Below are 15,350 nucleotides of genomic sequence, written 5' to 3'. Positions count from 1 at the left end.
TTTCTCTCATCTCCTCTTCCTGTTCAGGCTGGAGTTCCCCAAGGTAGTGTTCTGGGCCCTGTGCTTTTCCTGGTCTTCATCAATGATCTCTCTGACTCTCTTGAAAATCCTCTCTATCTCTTTGCTGACGACTCTACTCTCTGTCGCTCCATTCCTCATCCCTCAGATCGGCAGACTGCAGCCTCCTCACTCTCTGCAGACCTGGACAAAATCACAGACTGGGCAAACAAATGGAACATGTCTTTCAATCCTGATAAATCTCACACTCTTACGATGTCTCTCCGAAAAGACCGACTGGAAAACCCTCCCATCCACTTTCTGAATAATCCTCTCCAAGAAGTTCTGTCACTCAAGCTTTTGGGTCTCACTATTTGCCATGATCTTTCCTGGGAAAACCACATTTCAAATCTGGCCTCCAAAGCCAGTCGCCGACTGGGCATCCTCCGTCGTGTGAAGTCCTTCCTTGACACACCTGAGCTCCTCACCACATACAAGGCTTTCATCCGCAGCTCTATGGAATACTGCTCTCCCCTCTGGTCTGGTGCTCCTGCCTCACACCTAGCCCGTCTTCACGCTGTTGAAACCAAAGCGTTCAGAATCATTGGAATCTCCCGCGATGAAGCTAACTCCAAGGGCCTTTCACTCACTCACCGCAGGCAGGTTGGTGGTCTTTCCATCTTCTACCGACTCCTCTCTGGCCTTGCCCCCCCAGCCCTCTCTGGGCTCTGTCCCCCAAATATTCCTACAGGTCGCACAAGATCTGCCTGCAACCCTCTTATGGTTAAACTGCCAAAATCAAGACTTTCTGCTCACCTTCACTCCTTCATTCCTCTTTTCTCCCGCCTCTGGAACAAACTCCCTCACTCTCTTCAATCCCACTCTACCCTCCAGGTCTTTAAAACAGCTGTTCACCACCATCTCTTATCCTCCCCCATCCAAAACCTTGATCTTTTCTACCCCCGCTAATTTCGGTCCCCATGTGTTTTATACCTCTCCCCCCCCCCCCCCCCTCCCCTTCCCACGCCTCCTGCCCCCAAGCCCTCTCCCTCCCACACTTCTCCCTGCTCTCAAATGTTGTGGTTGTGTGCTTCCCCTTCTCTCCCCATCTTGGCTTCCGCTCCCTCTTTTGTATATTTTGTTTGTCTGGTTGATTTGTTTGTGAAATAAATGTTAGCTCTTTCACGAGCCTCGATTCAGTATACAAAAAAAAAAAAAAAAAAAAAAAAAACACAACATGCGGCCAAGGAGGAAATGTGACCAAGTAGGAAACACCCCTTTGGGAGGGGGAGACATTATTAGTATTAATATTGCTTTCTAATAACATTAATAATATTCTTTTGTTATTATAAGCGGCCTTGGAAAAACGCCACGATAAAGCTATCTTAACACGGATATACACCTCAACAAGCAACCCCATTGGTGGGGAAAACCCCCTTGGGGAGTTGTGCAAATGAATTCGCTGCAACCTTCATTGTGTGAACCTTAGTCCTCCTGTAAAGTTTGGTTGAGATTGGTTAAGTAACGAACGAATGTATCGCAGTCAAAAATCGTCAGACAGACAAACAGACACCAAATTGCGTATTTTAGTACAAAGACGAATCTGAAAACAAACCTGTGGTTTTATAGTTCTTTGGATCTGAATTTGTCCCGCCTTTTTGTTATGTTCAATAAATTGTTTCCAATATTGCATATATACATGGATCCAGATATACACATGCGTAAGGGCATGAATTTGCATGTGTGGTATAATTATTATTTGTATAGGAGCTACAATAATGAAGTATTTCAGCTCGGTTTCACCCTCTTGACCCACAACCAAAGTGTGTTTGAACTCTTTCTTGCACAGAGTCCGAGATCATCAGCTACGATGGGCATAGAGCAACTCTTCAAGGTTGTGGTCGGTGTGGTAAGTGACGATTGTGATTCTGAAGTAAAATCCCGAAGTCACCAATTTAGCGAACGAGAATCCTTGGGATTGTAACGTCGTCTGCCGAGAAAGCCAAATGGACCTATTATATTCGTGGTGTTCGACGTACAGTGATTCCACCAAGCCCGTCGCCTATGATTAGTTGGGCCCAGCAAAAACCCTTCCGAGACCAACACGTTTGTACCCTCGTAACGAGGTCTTCACGCCAATTTCAAACAGTCGTGGTTTTCCGTTTCAGAATATCTGGACCGTGCACCAACCAACACTTCAATAGTGAAACAGAACGGGATTTTTTTCAAGAGAGAGAGAGAGAGAGAGAGAGAGGGAGAGACTTTACTAAATGTCCGTAACAATCTCCCATGTCCCACATATAATCCCAACTGCTTATCCCAATATCTTAGACCCACTCCAACACACAGACTAAAGTCAGGAAGAGGTGATAAGACTGAAAGTGACCTCTCCACGTGTGATGCCTGTGTGTTGTGGTGGTCATGACCTCTTTCTGCAGGATGTGCTGTGCTCCTTGTCTGGTCTCCATAGGGTTGTTGATGGCATGCTGCTCACACTCCACATACTGCTCTTTTTCCAGCTTTTGTCCTCCATTTTGAGTCCCTCCACTTGAGCTCGCAACTCACCACTCACTAGCAATGTGCACCACACCAAAGCATGCTCACACACTCCAACAACTCGCTACCACTCCTGGCAGATCTCCCCACACAGTCTTTATAATCCCTTGTGGCCATGGTCAGCTGAGCGCAATGCTTGGACGTGCACCGATCTTCGAAGTTTCGAACCCTCAGGGACCGCTCCCCTATTAGTCCAGGAGCTCAGAAGTTTTATTCAAGTGAAAAGCGCCGGAACGTTTGACCTCATGGGCTGATGGGGTTATCCACCGACATCACAAAAATGCATTGCTGCCGGGTCTGACCCATGGCTTTGCCCCCAAAATCACTCAATTAGTGACGCCATTCCTGTAAACCTATTTTGCTCAATATCTGGAGAACTATGCATGATAATATCACGAATAAGGTGTCTATACCTATGTTTACATGGTCAATCATTACACTGACACCCGCATTATTGATAGAAAATGTATAGTTTTCCAGGTAAATGTGTAGCCCACCTGCTCATTAAGCGACGCCATTACTGAACAACGATATATGGAAAACTTGCAAATGTGCAGTTCACACAATTAACTTGATGTCCTCTTGGCATTACAAGTCTTCTCTATCACTTTCGTCACTCTCATCACTGTCCTCACTCCAAGCATTACCTGACTCTTCCTCATCTCCTGAATTATCTTCCACGCCATCCCCGTCATCCTCATGTGGGCCTGTGAGGGACTCTGGAACTGAACTTCCTGGATACCAGTCTAGTACAAAGCAGTTTTGAGAGAACTTCCATCCATAGTCTGTCGGACTCGCCCCACCAGTTGGATCTGTCTGATCAGCTCTCTTCCAGATTCTTGCCACATAGTGCGCCCTTTTCATATGATTACAAAGTGTCTTGGCAAACGGGGGAAGAGAGGCACAGTTTATCTTCTCTATTCTGGCAAGGGGCTCCGTTTCGTCACCACCACCCATTCGCATGAATGCCTTGTATCTGGCTTCATTAATGTCAGAGGTTTTGAAGCCATACAGCACGCAGACAAAGGATGTAACAGCTTGGACGTCTACCTCCTCAGCTGTTAGAGATCGCAATGCCATCACATGAGCTGCATCTGACTCCATCCGCTGGAAGGGCTTCACTTTGCCCTTTCTGTAGAAACACGATGTGAAATCACAACCAGTCAAGGCATGAAGGCCGATTAGTGCTTCAGTGATACCAGTCTGTTTCTCCTCAAGAATGGCAGCTGGTTTAGTGACATCAATGTACCTTCGGTGGTTGCCAGATCCATAGTCCATGATGATGTTGATCCCTTCCGACCTTCCAGAAAGCCCAAGCAGAATGATGAAGACGTCCGTATCAGTGGACCTTACTAGAATGTTACCAGTGGAAATGTTGTTTGCGTGAAAGGCAATGAGTGTGTCAGCTTCTTCATGTCGACATTGGAGGTGATTCGGTTCCTCTATTTGCAGCACATCATCCTCGTTGTTCTTCATCTCCATGCACACACCACCATGTGAAACATAGTGTTTTTCTTCCAATAATTGAACCATATTGGAGCTTCTTCCATTCCTCCATTACAAACCGGGCAAACTCTTCCTTGAATGATCCACTTTTGAGTAACTCTGTGCCACTCTGTCGCTGAGCCTGGTCAGGTCCAGTAATGATGAATGATTGAGGAGTAGTTGAACGACGCAGGTTTCGCTCGGTATCTTTGATTGATGGTGACTGGTACTTGTCGAGCAACTAAATGGATTTGCTCCCCACGATACAAACATACTTTTGCCAAAAGATCCTTTGCCATGGTTGCATATGTGGACTTGCTGTGCTGCAGCTCGGTTTCATGGAGGATAATACCGCCATCAATCACTATGGCTGTTATTGGGGGAAGACTGGTGTCATCGAGAAACACTTCCTGTCTGCTTTCAAGTTTCTTTGTGAGAGATGCCTTGTCCGTCTTCAGGGGAGTTCCATCGCAATGGGCAAGAGAAAGTGGTACTTCAGTAACCGGGTAGCTAAGAATGTGATGCAGATCAAGTGCATCGCTTGTCTCGGCAGCAACAGCTAAGATTCGTCCAAAGACATCCCTGACTCCCTCTGCCGCATTCGCTCTTCGTGCTGCGGTCTTAGATTGCTTCACATTCTCTGCAGCAAAGTTCAACACTTTGATCCTTGCCACGGGCTTCAGAAACCGTGAACCATCGACTACACACTCATCCTCGAACTGAAATCGAAGTTTTTTCCCCCGTTTCCTCTTCCTCTTCTGTCCACAAAAAATACATTCCTGTCCAAGGACGCCTCTCGTGCTGGTAGAAGGATGATCGGAACTTGAACGAGTGGTCTTCTGAGGTGGTTCAGATGGTTCAGTGCTTGGAGGTGCTCCTCTCTTAACAGCACAGAATCGACTGAGGCAAACTGAGTGGTAATATTTGCCTTCTGGGCCCTCAGCTGTTCTGATCTCTTCCGAGATGTTCGAAAACTTGTCACTTTGAAGTTCCTTTCGCCGTCTCGCAGCATTTTTGGCTGTTTCCCAGTTGCTGGAATTGAAACACTTCAGGGCACGTTTCTTTTCTCCTCTTTCTTTGCAAATTATACAAACGGGGGCATCATTTGCCATGATCTGTAAATAACAAAAAGGGACAGAGACCAATGCATTATTTGCCACATTGTAACAAAAGACAGAGATGGTACGACTCCAGTAGGCAACTTTCAGGGTGAACTCCACATTTTCAAGCACTAGAGTTGGCATTGTAATATTTCACCATAAAAACATGGGTATAGACACCTTATTTGTGATATTATCATGCATTGTTTTTCAGATATTAATGAAAATGGGTTTTCCCACAATGGCGTTGCTAACTGAGTGGGTGAACTACACATTTACCTGGAAAACTATACATTTTCTAGCAATAATTCGGGTGTCAGTGTAATTATTGACCATGTAAACATAGGTATAGACACCTTATTCGTGATATTATCATGCATAGTTCTCCAGATATTGAGCAAAATAGGTTTTTCGGTAATGGCGTCACTAATTGAGTGATTTCGGGGGCAAAGCCACGGGTCAGACCCGGCAGCAATGCATTTTTGTGATGTTGGTGGATGACCCCATCAGCCCATGAGGTCAAACATTCTGGCGCTTTTCACTTGAATAAACCTTCTGGGGCTTCTGGACTATATCTCTCACATGGTAGCTGAATCCTTTGTTTTCACTGACGTCACAGTTTCTGTGTACACACTTCAAATTACCCATCTCGCATTGCGCGGCGGCCATTTTGATACCCAAGCTAATCTGTCCGTGTGCGCTGATATTGATTTGTTGCGTTGGTTTATGGTGAATGCGGATCGCAAAAAGTCTGTTTTATAAAGTAATTTTGTTTGTTTTGTCACGTTCATGTGGAGTGTGGTGCCATCTAGTTTATATTACGTATTGTTGCCCAACAAACACAGAACATTCGGTTTAAGTTTGCCGTGGACCAGTGAACTGGTGAACACCTGGGCAGTGGGTCAACCTGCAACCAACTACCTGTAGAACAGACTTGGAGTGTACGTAAGGATACGGTAGATCCAGGCTTGAGTATGGCTAGCAGTGCGAGTGCCAACCTTGGCTACCAAGAGACGCTCCCCCCGGACGTTCTTGTTCGTTACAAAGAGAAGATTTCTGTCATTGGGTGTGACCCTTATGGTCTATCAAATGATCAATTTGAGAAGAATGTGAGCAAGTGGCCTCAGGTGACCCATATCGACGTGATCAACTACCTGTTGTTCAGCAAATCGGCCTATACCAAAGATGAGTTGAAGAAGTATAAATCCCTCGAGGCATACAGGTTGTACCAAGGTGGATGGGTGCGACAAATCCTACACAAAGAACTGAATGACGTCCTGGCGAGTTTCTTAAGTCCAAATACATGGCCAAAAAAGTGAAATATTCAATCAACAGTCAATATTTTATATTTAAATGTCACTATCACTGATATCATAAAAACCAAATATTGTATTCAATATCATTAATGATTATAGTAATTGTATGGTTATACAATGAAACATGTTCTTACTTACTGTTAACAAAATGCTCGGAGCAGACAGGTGTGCGATCCCACTGTGATTCTGTTTGGATGTCACTGCGATTGATGGCAGCCTTCCACAAATGCCGCCTCTCTTCACTTAAATTTCTTGTTTCCTCACCCTGATTCAGTAGAAGTTTGGGCGTTTTGTAAAACTTAACTCCTGGCCTAACACCTGGCCTGTTTGAACAACGAAATACGCCGCAAATTGGCATGACTGGTCGTGAACAAAAACTATTTAATGTGAATCCGCTGACGACGTTGTTCGAGAGGGTATCAAAATGGCCGAGGTGTCCCAGGGTGCCCTGCGCGCGTGCTCCGATGACGTCACAGGAAAACAAAGCCATGTCCCTATCTCCCCCCATGGGGGGAGGTGGGTGTTCGCTGCATTTAGCGTTAGTGTAGTGTTTTAATAGTGGAATTCTGGTGGTGTTCCCTATGGGAGGTGCCAGGAGCGTGATGTTAAATCTTTGTGATTATTAATACCATAGCAGAGCACCCGCCCGACAGGCGCCTTTGTTCCGAGCATGCAGCATGTACGTCTTACACATCCCTTTATTTGAGCAGTGTATAGGTAACAGACTGCTGCCTTGTTCGCCCCAGAAGACAAAATTAACCTGGGTTACGTATATGAAGCAAAAATGTGCGTACTCCTTATGGGCATACATAATACATTGTGGTTATATAGCCCGGATAATTCCAATTGTACCCACCCTCCCCACAAAGGAAGAAAATGCAAGGAATGGTAAATAGTTTTTTTTTTAACTCTATGGAATCGAACGAAACCTGCACACGCACAACTTCAGGGTGCCCTCATTAATCCCTGAAGGTTTCAGCTTCCTAGGTCACATTATTTCAGAGGAATAAATGAGGCATACATACATACATGATACATACATACATACATGATACATACATACAAACATAGATACATGATACATACATACATGATACATACATACAGGATACATACATACATATATGATGCATACATACATGATACATACATGATACATAGATACATGATACATACATACATAGATACATGATACATACATACATGATACATACATACATACATAGTACATGCATATGTGATACATACATACATACATACATGATACATACATATATGATACATACATACATGATACATACGTGATACATGTGTGATACATACATACATTGCTCCATTATATATAGACGAGTATAAAGCCTGTCAAAAATGATGGAGCCAAGAGCATCCCTTCCTGTCACCTCCTCCCCCAATCACCACTATCACAGCATAGGTGCCAAATAATATAACACAGGCTTGTGCATTTACTTTTGTTTCATAAAGAAAAGGATGATTATTTTAGAAATACATTTATTATCAGTGTTAACGGAATTTCAAATGACTGAGTAAAATTACTTACCCTTATAATTTGTTTTCCTGCAAATAAAAATTACGAACATCTCTTCTCCAGAATTATAGTTGTGAAAACAACCGGAATGGTCATGCAATCAACCCCAATTCAGATGTGTGTAGTAAAAGTTGTGGATGGCAAAAAATTCACCTTTCCTGAGTGGAAACAAAATGGTGAATGGCGCTAGCACTGATATTGTGTCTGCTCCCTTTCAGTGACAAACGTGCCGTCACTTCAATAACTCCAAAACCATGAAACCTAGCAGGCCTAAACTTTGATGGCATACTTATCGAACTCCAAAGGAGTGTGTGAATGAAAACTGGGTGTTAGGGTGTTTAAACACCCCTTTTGAAGATAATTTTGGGTGTGCTCATAACAACAACAAAAAACAAGAAAAAAACAAAATAAGCCTCACCACTATGGCGGTGCGCCATCTTTTTAAGCCCTTTGTCACGTCGGTGGGTTTTGACACCGCCATTGTGTTTCGGCTAATTCAAACGCTCCTTGGCTTGGAAACACAATGTACTCTCACGTACTAATTAAAGTATATAATCAAAACCTGGATTCAGATTTAAGGATCGGATCCCATACACTAAATAAGTATCGGAATCTGGAGATAAACCTGAAAATTTTAAGACAGCAATTCTTATAACTAAGTGTATATCACGGACTGTAGTCAGACTATAGCCAGGGTCATCTGCCGACGAGTAATTGCCAGAGTCAAGTGAAACACAATGTAAAGTGCATGCACATTTAATTATTTATTCAAATTAATTGTAAGCTATTTACAAATTGTACGGTTTTTGAAAGTGAAAGTTGTCGTGCATTCCTCAGGAAGGGGGGGCCAAAGTGGACAAGCTGCAGTCCCTACTGAACACTCTGTATAAACCCAGTGAGTTTATAGCTGATTACATTTGTTATGCATGTAAAGGACATTTTTATGGACATTAACTTGGTGCCTGAATGGTTATTCTTGCAGATGTGTCATTCAGCCTGGAGAGCTGTCGTACATTGCTGACCTTATGCAACGTATCCTTTACAGTTTCCTTCTGTTGTACACACAACATACGCCAAATTCCCACCCTAACTACTGCTGGGAGAGGGATGGCAAACCACCCAGCATGACCCCTGGGCCCTGACCTAGAAACTGCTTTGGCAGAACCAACGCTCTGTAACACAGCGCATGGTATGTCGGATAGGACGTCACAGTTTAGGCCTCAATCTAGCTGGAGACGCTGAGAGTCTCAGTTGGAAGCTTGTTTATCTGCAAAAGTTTTGAGTTTTCACATCTTGAGTTTGAAAACTCATCTCTTGGGGCATCTCTGTACCTGCTGGGATTTATATCCATGAACATGTCCAGGATAGGCCTTACATTCAGACGACAATACAGCCAGCACTGCCTTGTTAAAAAGTTTCATCAAAAGCCACCCCAAAAAGCACAGTGAGCTTTGTACATTGGACAAGACATATTCACAAAGTTCTGTCGATGAGAATGTTTTGGCGTTTCCTTCACTTCGTGCTGTCACAGAAAGACAGGTCAGGACAACTGAATTACGAAGAGTTTACGAAACTTCTGGCAACCGTGGAGATGTGGAAGGTAATTAAATAATCATTTCACATTTCACAATCAAAACAGGGAAACTAACTTTAGAGGAGAAAAGTAGGGAAAGGGGAGAGAAGGGGGATGCATAACATATGAGGGTGAGATATTAGGAATGATAAGGTAAGTGAAGCTCCAATTCCACCATCTTGCGGGAGGGGGAGCACAGTGAAACTCCCACAATATTATGTGGACAGGATATTCGTACTCTCTGGGATTTGGTTGTCCTTTAAAATATACAGCATGATGTTGCATCTTATTCTTATCTTTAGGCTTAACACAAATGGTAAAGGGATTTGCAAACATTTACTGTGTTTTATAGGATCTGAATCCTTTAAAAATCGATTAAAGGACATTTATTTATTACATACGCACTGGGGGGTTGTAAAAGGGGGAGGAGGGGGATGTGATAATTAAGCTTGGGGATAGGAAGAGAAAGGAGGATGATAAGATGGAGAAAGAAGCTTAGCAGAGTGTAGGAAGAATGAGCAGGGAAGGGAAAGAAGATGCACAAGGTACTTCCTGTTCCGGTTCCTTGATCTCAGTCATGCCGATTCTCGACTCCTCCGTTTTCTTTAAATATTCTCTCATCTCCTTTTCCTGTCTCGGCTGGAGTTCATCAAGGCAGTGTCCTGGGCCCTGTGCGTTTTCTAATCTCCATCAATGACCTATCTGACTCTCTGGAAAATCCTCTTTGTTATGCCTCCACTGACGAAGTCCGCAGAGTCATTATGTTTTCGGGTTGTCCGTCCGGCTGTCCGTCCATCCATCCGTCTGTCCGTGATAGGTTTTTGGTACCGTGATAACTTGAGAACAGCTGAAGGGATCTTAGTCCAACTTGGTGCACGTATGTATAATGAAGTAAGGATGAACTGATTAGATTTTGGGGTCATGAGGTCAAAGGTCAAAGTCTGTAATAGGTTTATAACTTAAGAACGGCTGAAGGGATCTAATTCAAACTTTGTACAGGTATGTATGATGTAAACCTGAACTGATTAAATTTTGGGGGCAAGAGGTCAAAGGTCAGAGGTCATCTTAAGTAAAAAATTATGTTGCCTCACCAACTTTGTGAACCAGTGATGGGATTTTGAATAAACTTGGTATTCAGGATGCAAAGTGATGCATGATGCAAAGATGAACTGATTATATTTTAGCATCAAAGATGAGGAGTGAGGTGATTTTGTGATTTTGGTGAAGTCGGAGTGCATGCACATTTCATGTCAGGTCAGAGTGCATGTCAGGTGAAAATGTGATATTTGAGAACAGCTGAATGGATTTAAATCAAACTTGGTACAAGTATTATAATGATGTAACAATGTGGGTGGAGGCATATTGGTCAACGTCGTGATGTCGAATCCACTCTCTGCCGCTCCACATCTCATCCCTCAGATCGGCAGGCAGCAGCCTCTTCACTCTCTGCAGACCTGGGTAAAATCACAAACTGGTCTAACAGGTGGAACATATCTTTCAATCCTGACAAATCTCACACTCTCACCATCTCTCTCCAAAAAGACCATCTGGAAAACCCTCCCATCTACTTTCTCAACAATCCTCTCCAAGAAGTTCTGTCACTCCAGTCTTTGGGTCTCACTATCTGCCATGATCTTTCCTGGGAAAACCACATTTCCAAGCTGGCCTCCAAAGCCAGTCGCCGACTGGGCATCCTCCATTGTGCAAAAGCCTTCCGTGGCACAACTGAGCTCCTCACCACATACAAAGCTTTCATCCGCAGCTTGATGGAATACTGCTCTCCCCTCTGGGCTGGTGCTCCTGCCTCACACCTAGCTCGGCTTCACCCTGTAGAAACCAAAGCTTTCAGAATCATTGGAATCTCCCGCGATGAAGTTGATTGTGAGGGCCTTTCACTCGCTCACCGCAGACAGGTTGGTGGTCTTTCCGTCTTCTACCGACTCCTCTCCGGCCTTGCTCCCCCAGCTCTCTCTGTGCTCTGTCCCCCAAATATTCCTTCAGGACGCACAAATATGCCAGAAACCTTCTCCTGGTGAAACTGCCAAAATCAAGACTCTGCTCACCTTCACTTTTTCATTCCTCTTTTTTTCCCACCTCTGGAGCAAAGTTCCACACTCTCTTCAATCCCACTCCTTCCTCTAGGTCTTCAAAACAGCTCTTCACCGCCATCTCTTATCTCCCCCCCCCCCCCCCCCCCCCCATCGAAAACCTTGATCGAGCTTTTCTATCCCCATTAATCCACCCCAAATCCACCTTTTTCAAATTCCGTTTTCTTTCCTGAAAGTCCCAGTCGTGTCCATCTTGTTTATCCCGTGTACATCGCCCCAGCCCTCTCCCTTCCACAGATCTCCCGATGTCCATGTTGTCTACTGTTGTTGTGCTTCCCTCTCTATCGCCCTCCTGTCTCGCGCTCCTTTTATTACCCTCGCCAGAGGAGAGGGTATTGCATTTGAGTCCGTTTGTCTTTCTGTCTGTTTGTTTGTCCGCACAGAATAAATATGATGTTCTCTGCAACCGTTGGTCTGATTGACAGAAAATTTTCACCATGGTTGCACCTCCTGTAGAAATTTTTTAAATAATAATTATGATGTCATAGGTCAGGTATAATGGGCACCATATTGAAAAAACCGAAAAACATTTGCACCTCCATATCTCTGAAAGTGCTGCACAGAAAAAAATTGAGACATGGCTCATTGTAATGAACTCTCCATTGGGAATAACATGTTAATGATGATGTCATAGGTGCCACCATTATGACATCATAATTCGACAAGTACAAAACTTCATCCGATAAAGATGAAATTTCTTGAGCATCATCTAGGGATAAATTGGTGGAGAGAAAAAATAATAATGACGTCATCGATCACGTGGTTCGGCCACCATATTTGTTTTAGCCAACACAAAAGCCTTAAGAACTACTAAAAACATGATCCGGCGAGGGTCTGCAATCTCCGATTGCTCTTTCTTGTTATATGTTGTATGTGTTAGCTCTTACAAGAGCCTCGACTGAGTATACAGAAAAAAAATGGCAAGGGATGGGATGTGACATATGATGCACATGTTTGTGTATGTAATAAATTGATAGCCCTTCACAGACAGGAGTACAGGTAAGTAATTAATGTTACTCTGCATGTTTAACCTTTCTAATTTGCAAATGTTGGTAGGTAATGCAATTCCTCCCTCCCCTCTTTTTCTTTGTTTTCTTACAGAATGAGTTTATAAAGCATGATGCAGACCATTCACAATCAATTAACATTTACGAATTGGATGAAGTTATCAAGAATATCGGTAAAACTGAGATAAAAGATGGCGGAGAAAATAAAAATAAAATTTAATCAAAAAGCGTTGGAAGTTGAAACGTTTTGTATATACATATATATACACATATATACACATATACATATATATATTATACATATACATACATACATATATATATATATATATATATATATATATATATATATATATACATATATATATATACATATATATACATATATATACGTATTATATATATATATATACAGTACGTATATATATATATATATATACAGTACGTATATATATATATATATATATATATATATATATATATATATATATATATATATATACATACATATACACAGTGCATTCAGAAAGTATTCAGACCCCTTCACTTTTTTCACATTTTGTTATGTTTCAGCCTTATGCTGAAATCGTTTAAATTCATTTTTCCCCTCATCTATCTCCACTCAATACCCCATAATGACAAAGAGAAAACATGATTTTAGAAAGTTTTGCAAATTTATTAAGAAGAAAAAACTGAAATATCACATTGACATAGGTATTCAGACCCTTTGCTATGACACTTGAAATTTAGCTCAGGTGCCTCCCATTGCTCTTGATCATCCTTGAGATGTTTCTACCCCTTGATTGGAGTCCACCTGTGGTAAATCCAATTGATTGGACATGATTTGGAAAGGCACACACGGACACACCTGTCTATATAGGGTCTCACAGCTGACAATGCAAATCAGAGCAAAATCCAAGCCATGAGGTCGAAGGAACTGCTGCAGAGCTAAGAGACAGGATTGTGTCGAGGCATAGTTCTGGGGAAGCCTACAAAAAAATTTCTACTCCATTGAAGATTCCCAAGAGCACAGTGGCTTTCATAATTCTTAAATGGAAGAAGTTTGGAACAACCAGGACTCTTCCTAGAGCTGGCCGCCCAGCCAAACTGAGCAATCGGGGGGAGAAGGGCCTTGGTCATAGAGGTGACCAAGAACCCGATGGTCACTCTGGCTGAGCTCCAGAGATCCTGTGTGGAGATGGGAGAAACTTCCAGAAGGACAACCATCACTGCAACACGCCACCGATCTGGGCTTTATGGGAAAGTCGCCAGACAGAAGCCAAACAATTCAATCTTGGTTTCATCAGACCACAGAATCTCGTTTCTCACAGTCTGAGAGTCCTTTAGGTGCTTTTTTTGCAAACTCTAAGCGGGCTTTCATGTGTCTTTCACTGAGGAGAGGCTTTGTACACCTTATATAGAAAGGTGTGTTTTTTTCTTCTAAGTCATGTCCATTCAATTGAATTGGCCACAGGTGGACTCCATTCAAGTTGTAGAGATATCTCAAGGATGATCAAAGGAAATTCGATGCACCTGACCCCAATTTAGTGTGTCATAGCAAAGGTGTTAAATACTTATTGACTCAAGACATTTCACCTTTTCATTTTTAATTACTTTGTAAAACATTCTAAAAAAAAAAAAAAAAATCCACTTTGACATTGTGGGGTATTATGTGTCGATCAATGACAAAAATTTTATAATTTCATCCATTTAAAATTTAGGCTATAACACAACAAAATGTGAAAAAAAGTCAAGGGGTCTGAATACTTTTTAAAGACACTGTGTAATATATATCTATCTATAATTCCAGTAATCTCTGTTTGTACGTTTGTACGTTTGTACGTTTGTACGTCTGTTTGTCTGTGACCGCTGTTTCTCGACAACCACGGGTCCGATATACTTTTAACTTGCCAGGTATATTGCTGGGGACCCGAGGATGTGCCTTTTCAAGGTTTCATATTAATCGGACAATTACTTACCGAGCTATGTCCAAAAAACGATTCAACCAATCAGAGAGCAGCGAACGATCGCGTGTGCCGAACGTGGAGGACACACTCTGCCTCGGATGGCACATTTGAGAGCGTATTCATTTATTTCACGTTTGCAAACTATGTTGGCGTTAAACTACGTTTTAAAACTAATAAAACCGAATTTGCGATTCATTCGCTTTCCTGCGCGTTTGTGCACGCGATGGCGATTTCTTTACCAAACTCCGGAAGCCGTTCGCTTTGGACCAAACCATTGCATGTAAATAGAGGGGGGGGATTGTCACCGTACTCGCAAGCCGTTCGCTTTGGACCAAACCATTTCATGTAAATAGAGGGGGGGGGATATAATTTTAGATATAGATATAGTACGGGCAATGCCCTAGTATATACAGTGACGTGAAAAAGTAAGTATCGTAAACTTTTGACTTTTTCAACATATTTCAACATGCAGATATTTGATCTTCATTTCAACAATATTGATAGATAAAGGAGATATAATATAACAAATATCATGAAACATTTACATTTTGTAGTCCATTGTATAATTTAAATAAACATAAATACAAATTTCGCATGAGGAAAAAGTAAGTACACCCTTGGCTCTAATAGGTGGTATTGCCACCTTTGGCAGAAACAACCTCAGGTTGGCGTTTCTTAAAACTGTCTACCAGTCT

The 15,350-nt window shown here is 42.5% G+C and overlaps 1 protein-coding gene across 5 annotated transcripts in view; it reads left to right on the top strand.

Moving 5' to 3' along the window:
- The window catches only part of LOC137416884 (calpain-1 catalytic subunit), a 90,198-nt gene that overhangs the window by 66,761 nt on the left and 8,087 nt on the right, over window positions 1-15,350 (top strand). For 3 of the 5 annotated variants that reach the window (XR_013623801.1, XM_068102576.2, XM_068102575.2), the window contains exons 13-17: window positions 1,847-1,906; window positions 8,838-8,895; window positions 8,983-9,032; window positions 9,532-9,600; window positions 12,783-12,861. Coding sequence is in view for 2 of the 5 variants with exons in the window: in XM_068102576.2 (XP_067958677.2) it covers window positions 1,847-1,906; window positions 8,838-8,895; window positions 8,983-9,032; window positions 9,532-9,600; window positions 12,783-12,861 (316 nt within the window). In the remaining 3 variants the exon portion in view is untranslated. The remainder of the gene's footprint in view (window positions 1-1,846; window positions 1,907-8,837; window positions 8,896-8,982; window positions 9,033-9,531; window positions 9,601-12,782; window positions 12,862-15,350) is intronic. The other 2 variants (XR_010982353.2, XR_013623802.1) reach the window with 1 other exon arrangement.

Source organism: Myxine glutinosa, chromosome 6 (genome assembly GCF_964187855.1).
Source record: "Myxine glutinosa chromosome 6, kmMyxGlut1.1, whole genome shotgun sequence".
Lineage (NCBI taxonomy): Eukaryota > Metazoa > Chordata > Myxini > Myxiniformes > Myxinidae > Myxine > Myxine glutinosa.
Note: the sequence above shows the minus strand (reverse complement) of the source record. Positions and strands in the feature narration are given on the sequence as shown.